Source organism: Thalassophryne amazonica, chromosome 3 (assembly GCF_902500255.1).
Source record: "Thalassophryne amazonica chromosome 3, fThaAma1.1, whole genome shotgun sequence".
NCBI classification, from domain to species: domain Eukaryota; kingdom Metazoa; phylum Chordata; class Actinopteri; order Batrachoidiformes; family Batrachoididae; genus Thalassophryne; species Thalassophryne amazonica.
The window spans coordinates 123,977,820-123,991,802 of NC_047105.1; the positions used below are offsets into that span (position 1 = coordinate 123,977,820).

General features: G+C 39.9%; 1 protein-coding gene across 1 annotated transcript in view; it reads left to right on the forward strand.

Annotated features, from left to right (window-relative positions):
- LOC117507540 (cell division control protein 42 homolog) overlaps positions 1 to 9,892 on the forward strand; it is a 51,724-nt gene extending 41,832 nt beyond the window's left edge. The window contains exons 6-7 of the mRNA XM_034167406.1: positions 6,845 to 8,217; positions 9,707 to 9,892. Coding sequence (XP_034023297.1) covers positions 6,845 to 6,934 — 90 coding nt within the window. The 3' untranslated portion in view covers positions 6,935 to 8,217; positions 9,707 to 9,892. The remainder of the gene's footprint in view (positions 1 to 6,844; positions 8,218 to 9,706) is intronic.
- Positions 9,893 to 13,983: the final 4,091 nt, after the last annotated feature.

A 13,983-nucleotide genomic window follows, 5' to 3' on the forward strand; every position in this document is an offset into this window, starting at 1 on the left:
TTAGCTGATGCTAAGGTGAGGGGCAGAACAGACATGTCTATAGACAAAGCTTTTACTGTGCTTGTTTTGAGAGAGGAAAGTTCCCAGTTCAGGTCCATCCTTGCCCGTTCTTCATGTAGTGTGGAGTTGTGTTGTGAGTTACAGTGGTGATCACAACAGGAAAAGGGGAGAAGCCGAAAGAATTTTTTTAAAACGAAGAATTAGAAGACGATAATTCACAACTCTTTCTGAAAATTCACCTGCCAGTGTCGTGTTGGTGTCATAATATTGTCAGGAGTTCTTCTCCCGATGACATGCAGTTGCATGTGTCTGTTCTTCATCATACATTTGTATTCCTCCAAAACAGCAGCTATGTGTGCGTACAACAGAGACTGAAAATTTCCTCAGATTCAGTCAGTGAATACGTACTGTTAGTTGTTTGTAGTCATTCATGGTGAGGTGTGCAGCATTTATTGTGAGGTGGAAGATGAGAAGGGAGTAAAGAAATGTGAACCAACTCCTGCTGAACATTGAAGCAAGTCTCACTCAGAACAATAGTGTTGATGGAGGTGACGTGCACCCCTGTGAACCCTGTTGTTCTTCTTCCTTCCTGCTTCACAGCTGCTGATGTAATTTCCTGTTTCCTCCACCCACGGTTGAACAGCTGTTCTTGCCAGCAACAGTTTGCTAAGCTCTGTATGGCCCAGTGTTGTCATATTTAATTTTTTCCCCTGAGTGATGGCATCTTCTTTCAGTTTCTCGACATGAGAATGGAGTGTATGCAGCTGCCTCCAGGAAGAAAAAAAGCCCGCCACACTCAGCAAAATGTTTTCAGAGCACGTTGCATTTTTTTCTTGCTGCTGCACCAACTACTTTTTTGTTTTTAAAAGCCGATTTTTTTATTGATTAATTGATTGATTGATTGATTTGATTTTGCTACTGCCTGACTGAGGGCTTTAAGTTGAAAAATCCCTGAACTTTTCTGAAAGGCATTGTGACATCAGTGCAGCACCTTTTCAGGCAACCAGTCAGATTGAGCCAAATGTGTTGTTCACAGAATGACAAGCTTGTTGTTGTCACTGCTGGTATGTCACACAAACAGGCCTCAAAATTAATGATGTCCCATTGTCTCGGGGACCATAAAAATGGCTCCTGAGACATGACAACATGGTATCTGAGACCATTTCAATTTTGAAATTTGTCAACATAGGTATTTGCAGAAACTGATCACATATGGGAATCAGTGTCAGTTACATCTGTCAGCGAAGTTGGAGGAGATGATGTTTTTGTGCCCGTTTGTTTGTATGTATGTCTGTTTGTGAATGGTCTGAAGCCCACAGTGTTTTATACGATATCATTATGAAATTTTGAATGAAGATTCATATCCTGATAGGCAAGAACTGATCAAAGGTCAAAGTCAGGAAAAATCTTGGAAAATTGGAAAAAAAAAATCCCTGTATTTAACATTGAACAAATTTTTTCAAAAATTCATAACTGTGAAAAACTGAAGAACCTTGTTGGTTCTTCAGTTAGCGTTAAAGCTGGAGCAGCTTTTTTTTTTTTTTTTTTGAGGGTGTGTATTGGAAAAATGATCATTTCTCTACGTTGATTGTGGGTTCACTGTTTTTGAGAAGCTGTGAACTGCTTCACTTCCCTTCCGTCGTGCACTGGCTTGAACATTGGAATGCTTCTCTGACTTCTTGACATAATGAGACGTTGCCTCTGTTTGCATATACTTTAGTGGGTGACCTGTTCCCAAGCACTTCTTTAGGAACATGGTTGATAGCTTCTTGGCTCTCAAAGAGATTCCTGGCCCAGCGGAAGCTCTCGTGTTATCATATCATCTTGAAGTGAATCTTGCTGTTCACCTATGTGACCTTTCAAATTTGCGCTCTGACTGTGGGTGATGTGCTCTGCTTCTGATGACTTTTATGCCCCTCCGTTGAAGAAGTCTGGCCACTTTTCCTTTGAACTCAGAGCCATGGTCACACTGAACAATCTTTGGTACTCCATGCTCTGCAAAAACCCTTTTCACAGTTTTGGTGACATTGGGGCTCGTTTTTCTTGCAAGAGATCACAGCAAAAGAAAGCACGAGAAAGTGTCAGTGGTGGACAAAATATCTATCTGCGGCTATTTGATATAAAGCACTTTATCACACTGCATGTCAGGTAAGTCTGTCTGCAAGCGTTCATTGATGACACTGGCCAAAACCCGTTCAAGAGGAACCTTATTTTAAACAAAAGATGATGCTTTTGGTAAAGATGGCTCTTGCTGAGTATGTGTTTTACTGTTGCAAAAGACACACCAGCTTTTCATCCTCTTGTCTGCTCGCTTGGATCCATATTGAATCTGCAGCTGAGGACAGACACAAAGGACTGTTAAAATTCACGTACCTCTATTCTTGCATTACCTTCGCTAACCATTCCCAGCGATACAAGAGATAAGTGACAAGTGAACACGGATGCTACTTAAATTCTACATTATTTGATTATTGGGTTTGTACATCCTTACTAAACCGCACGTTCATTATCACAGATGATAGCCAAAATACAGTAGTGTTCAGAATAATAGTAGTGCTATGTGACTAAAAAGATTAATCCAGGTTTTGAGTATATTTCTTATTGTTACATGGGAAACAAGGTACCATTAGATTCAGTAGATTATCACAAATCCAATAAGACCAAGCATTCATGATATGCACACTCTTAAGGCTATGAAATTGGGCTATTAGTAAAAAAAAAAGTAGAAAAGGGAGTGTTCACAATAATAGTAGCATCTGCTGTTGATGCTACAAACTCAAAACTATTATGTCCAAACTGCTTTTTTAGCAATCCTGTGAATCACTAAACTAGTATTTAGTTGTATAACCACAGTTTTTCATGATTTCTTCACATTTGCGAGGCATTAATTTTGTTGGTTTCGAACCAAGATTTTGCTCGTTTACTAGTATGCTTGGGGTCATTGTCTTGTTGAAACACCCATTTCAAGGGTATGTCCTCTTCAGCATAAGGCAACATGACCTCTTCAAGTATTTTGACATATCCAAACTGATCCATGATACCTGGTATGCGATATATAGGCCCAACACCATAGTAGGAGAAACATGCCCATATCATGATGCTTGCACCACCATGCTTCACTGTCTTCACTGTGAACTGTGGCTTGAATTCAGAGTTTGGGGTCATCTCACAAACTGTCTGCGGCCCTTGGACCCAAAAAGAACAATTTTACCCTCATCAGTCCACAAAATATTCCTTCATTTCTCTTTAGGCCAGTTGATGTGTTCTTTGGCAAATTGTAACCTCTTCTGCACGTCTTTTATTTAACAGCGGGACTTTGCGGGGGATTCTTGCAAATAAATTAGCTTCACACAAGCATCTTCTAACTGTCACAGCACTTACAGGTAACTCCAGACTGTCTTTGATCATCCTGGAGCTGATCAGTGCGTGAGCCTTTGCCATTCTGGTTATTCTTCTATCCATTTTGATGGTTGTTTTCCGTTTTCTTCCACACGTCTGGTTTTTTGTCCATTTTAAAGCATTGGAGATCATTGTAGATGAACAGCCTATAATTTTTTGCACCAGCGTATACGTTTTCCCCTCTCCAGTTAACGTTTTAATCAAACTACGCTGTTCTTCTGAACAATGTCTTGAACATCCCATTTTCCTCAGGCTTTCAAAGAGAAAAGCATGTTCAACAGGTGCTGGCTTCATCCTTAAATAGGGGACACCTGATTCACACCTGTTTGTTCCATAAAATTAACAAACTCAGACTGAATGCCACACTACTATTATTGTGAACACCCCCTTTTCTACTTTTTTTTTACTAATAGCCCAATTTCATAGCCTTAAGAGTGTGCATATCATGAATGCTTGGTCTGTTGGATTTGTGAGAATCTACTGAATCTACTGGTACCTTGTTTCCCATGTAACAATAAGAAATATACTCAAAACCTGGATTAATCTTTTTAGTCACATAGCACTACTATTATTCTAGACACTACTGTACAAACTAGAGCACCATGCTAGAACGCAAACCTCCATCACCACTACTTTCCAGTTCCACAAATTTTTATCTTGGAAAAAAATTGTTAGAAGCGGCTAAAATATAATACAAAATATAGATCAAAAGGGCTTTTAAATGTTAAAAAAAATCAAATATCCACTGAGTGAGTGAGCAAGTGAGTATGTGTGTGAGAGAGAGAGAGGAAAAAACAATTCAAAGTTAAACATCACAACAAATCATGTCCTTCATTATTTGGGGGAATACAGATAAATAAATAAATGCCATTGATTTTATTGCATCCTTGGTGGACGTAGAGTGGGTGGGTGGGTGGGTGGGAGGGAAAAAACAAGTCAAAGTTAAGACCTGATCACACGGCACACATAGCTGAACGAAGGAAAAAAGTGTGACCTTTTTCGAGTCACAATGGTCGAGAAAAAATGTATGAATGAGCTGGCACTTCTCCCATCACTGAAAGCCTGTGAGTCTAGAGTGCATAAAAGACTGAAACAAAACCAAAACTAACAAAAACGAAGTGAATGACAACTTTGATGCTTTATCACAAACTCAAAATGAAACATTCATGATGATGTGACTTGACAGCAGATATGAGACAGGTCCTCCATTATTTATTTGGGGGAGTACAAATAAATAAATCAATAAATGCAGACGATTTTATTACATGCTTGACGGATGTAATGAGAGAGAGAGAGAGAGAGAGAGGATTCATAGTTAAACACCATGACCTTCATCCTTTATTTGGGGGAATACAGACCATTGGGGGAGGTGATGGTTAAAGCGTTGGGCTTGAGACCAGAGGATCCTCAGTTCGAATCCCAGCCTGATCAGAAAATCACTAAGGGCCCTTGGGCAAGGTCCTTAATGCCCTAGTTGCTCCCGGTGTGTAGGGGATGCCTTGCATGGCAGCAGCCTGACATCAGCGTGAATGTGAGACATTATTATAAAGCGCTTTGAGCATCTGATCCAGATGGAAAAGTGCTATATAAATGCAGTCCATTTATAATTAAATAAATGCTGATGATTTTATTGAGTCCTTGGTGGATGTAATGAGAGCGAGCGTGTGTGTGTGTGTGTGTGCGTGTCCCTCATTATTTATTTGGGAAATACAGACAAATAAATTGATAAATGCCAACAATTTTATTATGTCCTTGATGGAAGTAATGAGAGCGAGCAAGTGTGTGTGTGTGTGTCCCTCATTATTTATTTGGGGAACACAGATAAATAAATTGATAAATGCTGACAATTTTATTATGTCCTTGATGGAAGTAATGAGAGTGAGTAAGTGTGTGTGGGTGGGTGTCCCTCATTATTTATTTGGGGGAATACAAATAAATAAATAAATAAATGCCTGCGATTTTATTACATCCTTAGCGGATGTAGTGTGTGTGTGTGTGTGTGTGTGAGAGAGAGAGAGCGAGAGAGTGAGAAAAAAACAATTCATAGTTACACATCACGACAAATCAGGTCCTTCATTATTTATTTGGGTGAATAAAGATGTTAAATAGTCTGAATGATGATAACCCATTAAATTCATTTGGGGGAGGGGGTGAAAGGGTTTGACTTTGAGTAGTATATACGAGTATGATCACCATGATGATCAATATCATAATCATCATAATCTTTACGTTTTACTTCTTGCTCTGACAGCCAGCGACGATATTTGCCTTAATTGTCGGTATATATTGGCGCTGGGGACGATATGTGCTGGCGACATTATGTGCTGGTGCCATGAATGTTGGCAGATATCGTTGCGGCGACAATTTATGCCATAACAGAGATTTGAGCATGCAAATTTTTCCACAGTAAAATTTTTGTGGAATTAGAAACTAGTGTTGACTGAAGTTTGCGCTGTAGTTTATTTATTTACTCACTTGAATTAAAAAAGAACTTACATTGTTGGGTCACAGATTGTGACGGCCATCACATACGGTATGTCTCGTTCTTCATGCAAACAAACACTGCAGATCACACAATCTAATGGGTTACCACCGAATGAGTTGCAAGGATGGAGTGTTTGTTGGTGCCCTCACAGTGCTTTTCTGCCAGGGGGCGTGCTTTTGTACATTTTCAACTATCATCATAACCCTGTTCTCTGGTGACTGGTCCAAAAAGTACTGAAGACATCCAGTTGTTGCCTTTGGTCACTGTTTAGCATCCAAGTCTCACAACCACACAGTAAGACAGGAAGCACCATGACCTGAAAGACATGCAGTGGTATCAATCCAGCAACCTCATGACTCCATATGCTCTTGCTCGTGTCTGTCAATCTCAAAGGCCAAATATTGTAGATTAGTTAGTGAAACAAATATTTCAAAACAATCCCATCTGGTGTTGAAAGTGCAACGCAAAGGAAGTAGGATTGCTGTGTTTTGATTGATAAACAACACTTGGGTTACAGTGGGGAGAAGTAGAAGTTGCATTATTTATGGGTTCCTTGTTTGTTTTCCTTTGATCTTCTGGATTGCTTACTAACTGATGTTTAAAGGGTAGTTAATGACAAGGAACTGATTCGATGATGGTTAACGTGTAGCAGTTACTTTATACTATAGACCTGTCTGCCACCTGCTGGACAGTTCTGGGAAGTACAACTACGTCAGATTAAGAAGTTAATATTTAAAGGTTACAGCAAAGGAGCCAGCGCCTGTACGTGCACTAGCAGCTCAAGTTGTTTGGTTTGTTGTTGTTGCTGTCCAAAAAAACCTAACTTGGACTGTGATTGTTAACCACCTGTAGAACACAACACTGTTATTTTCAGTTTGCACCTCATGTTTTGTGTCGTTAGTGAGTTTGTCTGTCACCTTGTTCCTGTCATTGAATGTGTTTGTTTGTTTGTTTTCACAGAAAGGTCTAAAGAACGTCTTCGACGAGGCGATCTTGGCTGCATTGGAGCCCCCAGAGCCCAAGAAGAAACGCAAATGCATGTTGCTATGAGAGGCTCCGCCCTTTTTCAAAGCACACACTTTTACACATCTACACACATAAATCCACACATTTCCCGACCCTTTTCATCTACCCTTTCCCTTACTCTGCTAAGGGTGGTGATGGCGTAGTCCCCCATAGGGGGCAATGAGACAGAAGACAGCCTACCAAGTTTCACACAATTCTCTGCAATAAGTAAGAAGCGTCATTGCTTTGGGACAGAATAAACGGGCAAGGTTGCACCTGCTCAGACAGGGAGCCACATACCAGACTAACACACAGGTAGAATTGATATTACATCACATCCACTTTAATCTAGTCATGGTTTAGGCCGGTTTTAACTTTCAGACGTCCGGGTCAGTTAGCTTACCCCAGCCAGTGTCAAGTGGTTCTGATCCCTCTGCAGATGAGCACACCGGTTGCCTGTTTTCCCAGCACTACCAGAAGAAATGCTAACAGAGTAGTGTTTAGTTTTTGTTTGCCAGCAACCCTTTGCTTCTCAAACTCACGTCTGGGATATTTATTCCACATTCCACAAAGACTCGCTCTCAACCACTGAGGAAAATGTCGAGGTCTGAACACACAATTTCACAGCAACACAGCCCAACGCAGGGGAAATGATAAATCCACCTTGTCGCGAATTGTTTGATGAAGACGTTCATGACTTGAGGAGCTGAAGCATCCAGTAGTGCTAGGTCAGGAATCGGCCTTGTAAACGCAGGGAACTTAAACAGTGTTAGCAAAACAAGCCAGGTATTGTTCATGGATTGTCAGGGACCAAGGGAGGCTAAAGGAGGACCCAGTTTGAGCTCATGGTTGGAACAGCTGCAGCACAGACATCTCCTGAAAGCTGATGTTGGTGTGCACTGGCGGCTCTATTTGTAGTTACGTGTTTTGGCTCCACCAGAATTCTGTGAGTTGTTGGGTCTTCATCCTGTTCAGTCTATCCTGTCGTTTCAGGCCGTGGGCACACAAGCCTTGGTCTCTGTTCTGAGTGATAACCCATGAAACTCTGATCTCAGCTGAAACACAACTTGGATGTATGCTCCTGAGGTTTTTACCAAAATCTTTTCCCCATTTTTTTGTGCTCTTTGTTTCTTTTTTTGTTGTTGTTGTTGTTGTTATATATAAAAATATATTAAAAAATATATAGTTGAACTCATTTCATGTCGCAAAGTCGGAATTCATCTGAACTCTGACCATCCAGTTCCACCAAGAAAAATCTGTTTGATTTTGTTGAATTGGTGACAAAAACACATGACCTCCAATGGCATTTAGACTGTTTGGTGAAGATGGTACAACCCCTGGCAAAAATTATGGACTCACCAGCCTCGGAGGATGTTCATTCAGTTGTTTAATTTTGTAGAAAAAAAGCAGATCACAGACATGACACAAAACTAAAGTCATTACAAATGGTAACTTTCTGGCTTTAAGAAACACTGTAAGAAATCAAGAAAAAAAGATTGTGGCAGTTAGTAATGGTTACTTTTTTTAGACCAATCAGAGGAAAAAAATATGGAATCACTCAATTCTGAGGAATAAATTATGGAATCACCCTGTAAATTTTCATCCCCAAAACTAACACCTGCATCAAATCAGATCTGCTCGTTGACATTGACCCTATGCGATGAAATTGACCCTATGTGTCTTTTTGCAAGGAATGTTTTCACAGTTTTTGTTCTATGGCAAGATGCATTATCATCTTGAAAAATGATTTCATCATCCCCAAACATCCTTTCAATTGTCCAAAATATCAACGTAAACTTGTGCATTTATTGATGATGTAATGACAGCCATCTCCCCAGTGCCTTAACCTGACATGCAGCCCCATATCATCAATGACTGTGGAAATTTACATGTTCTCTTCAGGCAGTCATCTTTATAAATCCCATTGGAACGGCACCAAACAAAAGTTCCAGCATCATCACCTTGCCCAATGCAGATTCGAGATTCATCACTGAATATGACTTTCATCCAGTCATCCACAGTCCACGATTGCTTTTCCTTAGCCCATTGTAACCTTGTTTTTTTCTGTTTAGGTGTTAATGATGGCTTTCGTTTAGCTTTTCTGTATGTAAATCCCATTTCCTTTAGGCGGTTTCTTACAGTTCGGTCACAGACGTTGACTCCAGTTTCCTCCCATTCGTTTCTCATTTGTTTTGTTGTGCATTTTTCAATTTTTGAGACATATTGCTTTATGTTTTCTGTCTTGACGCTTTGATGTCTTCCTTGGTCTACCAGTATGTTTGCCTTTAACAACCTTCCCATGTTTGTATTTGGTCCAGAGTTTAGACATAGCTGGCTGTGAACAACCAACATCTTTTGCAACATTGCGTGATGATTTACCCTCTTTTAAGAGTTTGATAATCCTCTCCTTTGTTTCAATTGACATCTCTCGTGTTGGAGCCATGATTCATGTCAGTCCACTTGGTGCAACAGCTCTCCAAGGTGTGATCACTCCTTTTTAGATGCAGACTAATGAGCAGATCTAGTTTGATGCAGATGTTAGTTTTGGGGATGAAAATTTACAGGCCGATTCCATAATTTATTCCTCAGAATTGACTGAGTCCATATTTGTTTCCTCTGCTTGGTCTAAAAAAGTAACCGTTACTGATTGCCACAATCTTTTTTTCTTGATTTCTTATAGTGTTTCTTAAAGCCAGAAAGTTGCCATTTGAAATGACTTTAGTTTTGTGTCATGTCTGTGATCTGATTTTTTTTCTACAAAATTAAACAACTGAATGAACATCCTCTTGAGTCCGGTGATTCCATAATTATCGCCAGGGGTTGTACGTGATTGGCTGGTTCTGTTTTTATTTACTGGCGGCTTAGTTGGGTTGAAGTCCAGCCCAAGTCAGTATAATTATTATAACCTGTTGTTGTTTTGGTGAAAAACAAAATGCTTTGTTCTAAAGTCTTTGTTCTTTGTATATGCATTCTTAAAAAAATTAAATAAACTTAATACCATAATTGCCTTTGATGTCTTCTCATGATTATGATTTGGTTCCAGTGTTTAACAGAATAATTGGACACAAAACTGTCACAACTGTGAGTTCTTAAATAGTTATGAAATGTTATGAAATAGTGAAAGAAAGATATGAAAGTTATGAAAGATCTTGTTCTGACTTATGGTATGGAAATTGAAGACTTAACAGTATTCCCTGAAAACTCCCTAGTGTCTTATCATTTCTTAATAACATTTAAATTTACTCTGATGGACTACCCAACAGTGGGGAATAAGTTACATTACACTAGAAGTCTTTCGGAAAGCGCTGTAACTAGGTTTAAGGATATGATTCCGTCTTTATGTTCTCTAATGCCATATACCAACACAGTGCAGAGTAGCTACCTAAACTCTGTGAGATAGAGTATCTCGTCAGTAGTTTTACATCCGTATTGAAGACAACTTTGGATGCTGTAGCTCCTCTGAAAAAGAGCATTAAATCAGAAGTGCCTGACTCCGTGGTATAACACAAACTCGCAGCTTAAAGCAGATAACCCGTAAGTTGGAGAGGAAATGGCGTCTCACTAATTTAGAAGATCTTCACTTAGCCTGGAAAAAGAGTCTGTTGCTCTATAAAAAAGCCCTCCGTAAAGCTAGGACATCTTACTACTCATCACTAATTGAAGAAAATAAGAACAACCCCAGGTTTCTTTTCAGCACTGTAGCCAGGCTGACAAAGAGTCAGAGCTCTATTGAGCTGAGTATTCCATTAACTTTAACTAGTAATGACTTCATGACTTTCTTTGCTAATAAAATTGTAACTATTTGAGAAAAAATTACTCATAACCATCCCAAAAATGTATCGTTATCTTTGGCTGCTTTCAGTGATGCCGGTATTTGGTTAGACTCTTTCTCTCCGATTGTTCTGAGTTATTTTCATTAGTTACTTCCTCCAAACCATCAACATGTCTGTTAGACCCCATTCCTACCAGGCTGCTCAAGGAAGCCCTACCATTAATTAATGCTTCGATCTTGAATATGATCAATCTATCTTTTTTAGTTGACTATGTACCACAGGCTTATAAGGTGGCAGTAATTAAACCATTACTTAAAAAGCCATCACTTAACCCAGCTATCTTAGCTAATTATAGGCCAATCTCCAACCTACCTTTTCTCTCAAATTCTTGAAAGGGTAGTTGTAAAACAGCTAACTGATCATCTGCAGAGAAATGGTCTATTTGAAGAGTTTGTCAGGTTTTAGAATTCATCATAGTACAGAAACAGCATTAGTGAAGGTTACAAATGATCTTCTTATGGCCTCAGACAGTGGACTCATCTCTGTGCTTGTTCTGTTAGACCTCAGTGCTGCTTTTGATACTGTTGACCATAAAATTTTATTACAGAGATTAGAGCATGCCATCGGTATTAAAGGCACTGCACTGCAGTGGTTTGAATCATATTTATCTAATAGATTACAATTTGTTCATGTAAATGGGGAATCTTCTTCACAGACTAAGGTTAATTATGGAGTTCCACAAGGTTCTGTGCTAGGACCAATTTTATTCACTTTATACATGTTTCCCTTAAGCAGTGTTATTAGACGGCATTGCTTAAATTTTCATTGTTACGCAGATGATACCCAGCTTTATCTATCCATGAAGCCAGAGGACACACACCAATTAGCTAAACTGCAGGATTGTCTTACAGACATAAAGACATGGATGACCTCTAATTTCCTGCTTTTAAACTCAGATAAAACTGAAGTTATTGTGCTTGGCCCCACAAATCTTAGAAACATGGTGTCTAACCAGATCCTTACTGTGGATGGCATTACCCTGACCTCTAGTAATACTGTGAGAAATCTTGGAGTCATTTTTGATCAGGATATGTCATTCAATGCGCATATTAAACAAATATGTAGGACTGCTTTTTTGCATTTGCGCAATATCTCTAAAATTAGAAAGGTCTCAGAGATGCTGAAAAACTAATTCATGCATTTATTTCCTCTAGGCTGGACTATTGTAATTCATTATTATCAGGTCCTAAAAGTTCCCTGAAAAGCCTTCAGTTAATTCAAAATGCTGCAGCTAGAGTGCTAACAGGGACTAGAAGGAGAGCATATCTCACCCATATTGGCCTCTCTTCATTGGCTTCCTGTTAATTCTAGAATAGAATTTAAAATTCTTCTTCTTACTTATAAGGTTTTGAATAATCAGGTCCCATCTTATGTTAGGGACCTCATAGTACCATATCACCCCAATAGAGCGCTTTGCTCTCAGACTGCAGGCTTACTTGTAGTTCCTAGGGTTTGTAAGTAGAATGGGAGGCAGAGCCTTCAGCTTTCAGGCTCCTCTCCTGTGGAACCAGCTCCCAATTCAGATCAGGGAGACAGACACCCTCTCTACTTTTAAGATTAGGCTTAAAACTTTCCTTTTTGCTAAAGCTTATAGTTAGGGCTGGATCAGGTGACCCTGAACCATCCCTTAGTTATGCTGCTATAGACGTAGACTGCTGTGGCGTTCCCATGATGCACTGTTTCTTTCTCTTTTTGCTCTGTATGCACCACTCTGCATTTAATCATTAGTGATTGATCTCTGCTCCCCTCCACAGCATGTCTTTTTCCTGGTTCTCTCCCTCAGCCCCAACCAGTCCCAGCAGAAGACTGCCCCTCCCTGAGCCTGGTTCTGCTGGAGGTTTCTTCCTGTTAAAAGGGAGTTTTTCCTTCCCACTGTTGCCAAGTGCTTGCTCACAGGGGGTCGTTTTGACCATTGGGGTTTTTCCGTAATTATTGCATGGCCTTGCCTTATAATATAAGGTGCGTTGGGGCAACTGTTGTGATTTGGCGCTATATAAATAAAATTGATTTGATGTGGCAGCGTTCTCTGCGAGCGAGTTGGGTGTTTCTTCAACTTTCATTATAACACTGGTGGGTGTTTCACATTTTAGCAGATGGTACCCGTCATGAGATATGGAGCCAGCAGGGGGCAGCATCTGTCCAAATATGAGGTCCTGTTTGTGTCGTTACTTTGTGGAACAGTGAAGCTGCTACACAAAAATAGAGGCAGATGTCTATGGAGCTAAATCAAGGCCAAAAGTTTTGTAATCTGAAAATAAAGATTGAAAAAATAAATTTTGAAACTGAAAATTCAATGTTCTTGAATTTTACAATCATTTAAAAAGTATTATCAAAATAAAAATGTGTAAGATATATATTTTTCAGTTTAAATACATTTTTGATTCAGCTCTCTTTTTTTATCATTTTTTTTCATTCATATTTCTTTTTTTCACCTTCAGATCTTTTTTTTTTCACTTTCAGATCTTATTTTTTCAGTTTCAAACTTTTGGCCCCGTTCTGGCATGGGAGGGCGTGGCTTTGATTGAGAGGGGCGTGGAATTGTGAGTGACAGGAGAGCAATCAGTCCTCACATGATGTTGCTTTCAGGAAACTTGGGTACTTTAATAGATAATGACTGCTGTCTCCATCGTTTATTTACTACGCGGGTGGCGCGTGAAAGAAAATAGAATGAAAGCTTATTACGAGGCTTTAAACCCTCGAGATGAAGCTGTTTGTTGTGATCGATGTGTAGCAGTTGGTTCAGGGGATCCGTATGTTGTACCGGATAGCGAATTTAATGACAATGTAACAAAGTTGACCGCCCTTAAATCTAAATCCAAAGCCGCTCGGAAGAGAGCTCTGGCTACCGGCGGTGTGAAGAAACCCCACCGTTACAGGCGCGGCACCGTGGCTCAGAAATCCGCCACTACCAGAAATCCACCGAGCTGCTGATCCGCAAGCTGACCAGGTCCAATGTGCCACGGGAAAGGGAAGTCTGGGATCCCCCGCTGGAGCTGTTGCCCCACGACCCGAACCCGGAAAACCAGTTGAAGATGAGTGAGTGTCAACAATCGCATAAGTTCTCTACAACGTATGTCCTGCATATGCGGGAGGTATGAGTCATACACTGGCATATGTTGAAAATAAATAAGGTGGGCACTGAGATTGAGAAGTTTTGAGCATGACCCAGAAAAAGTTGGGTGTGGTTCTCCATATTTTGCATTCTGAAGACATCTCTTGAGAATGTTAAGTTTTGATTCACTGGGTGCAATGTTGAGAAAT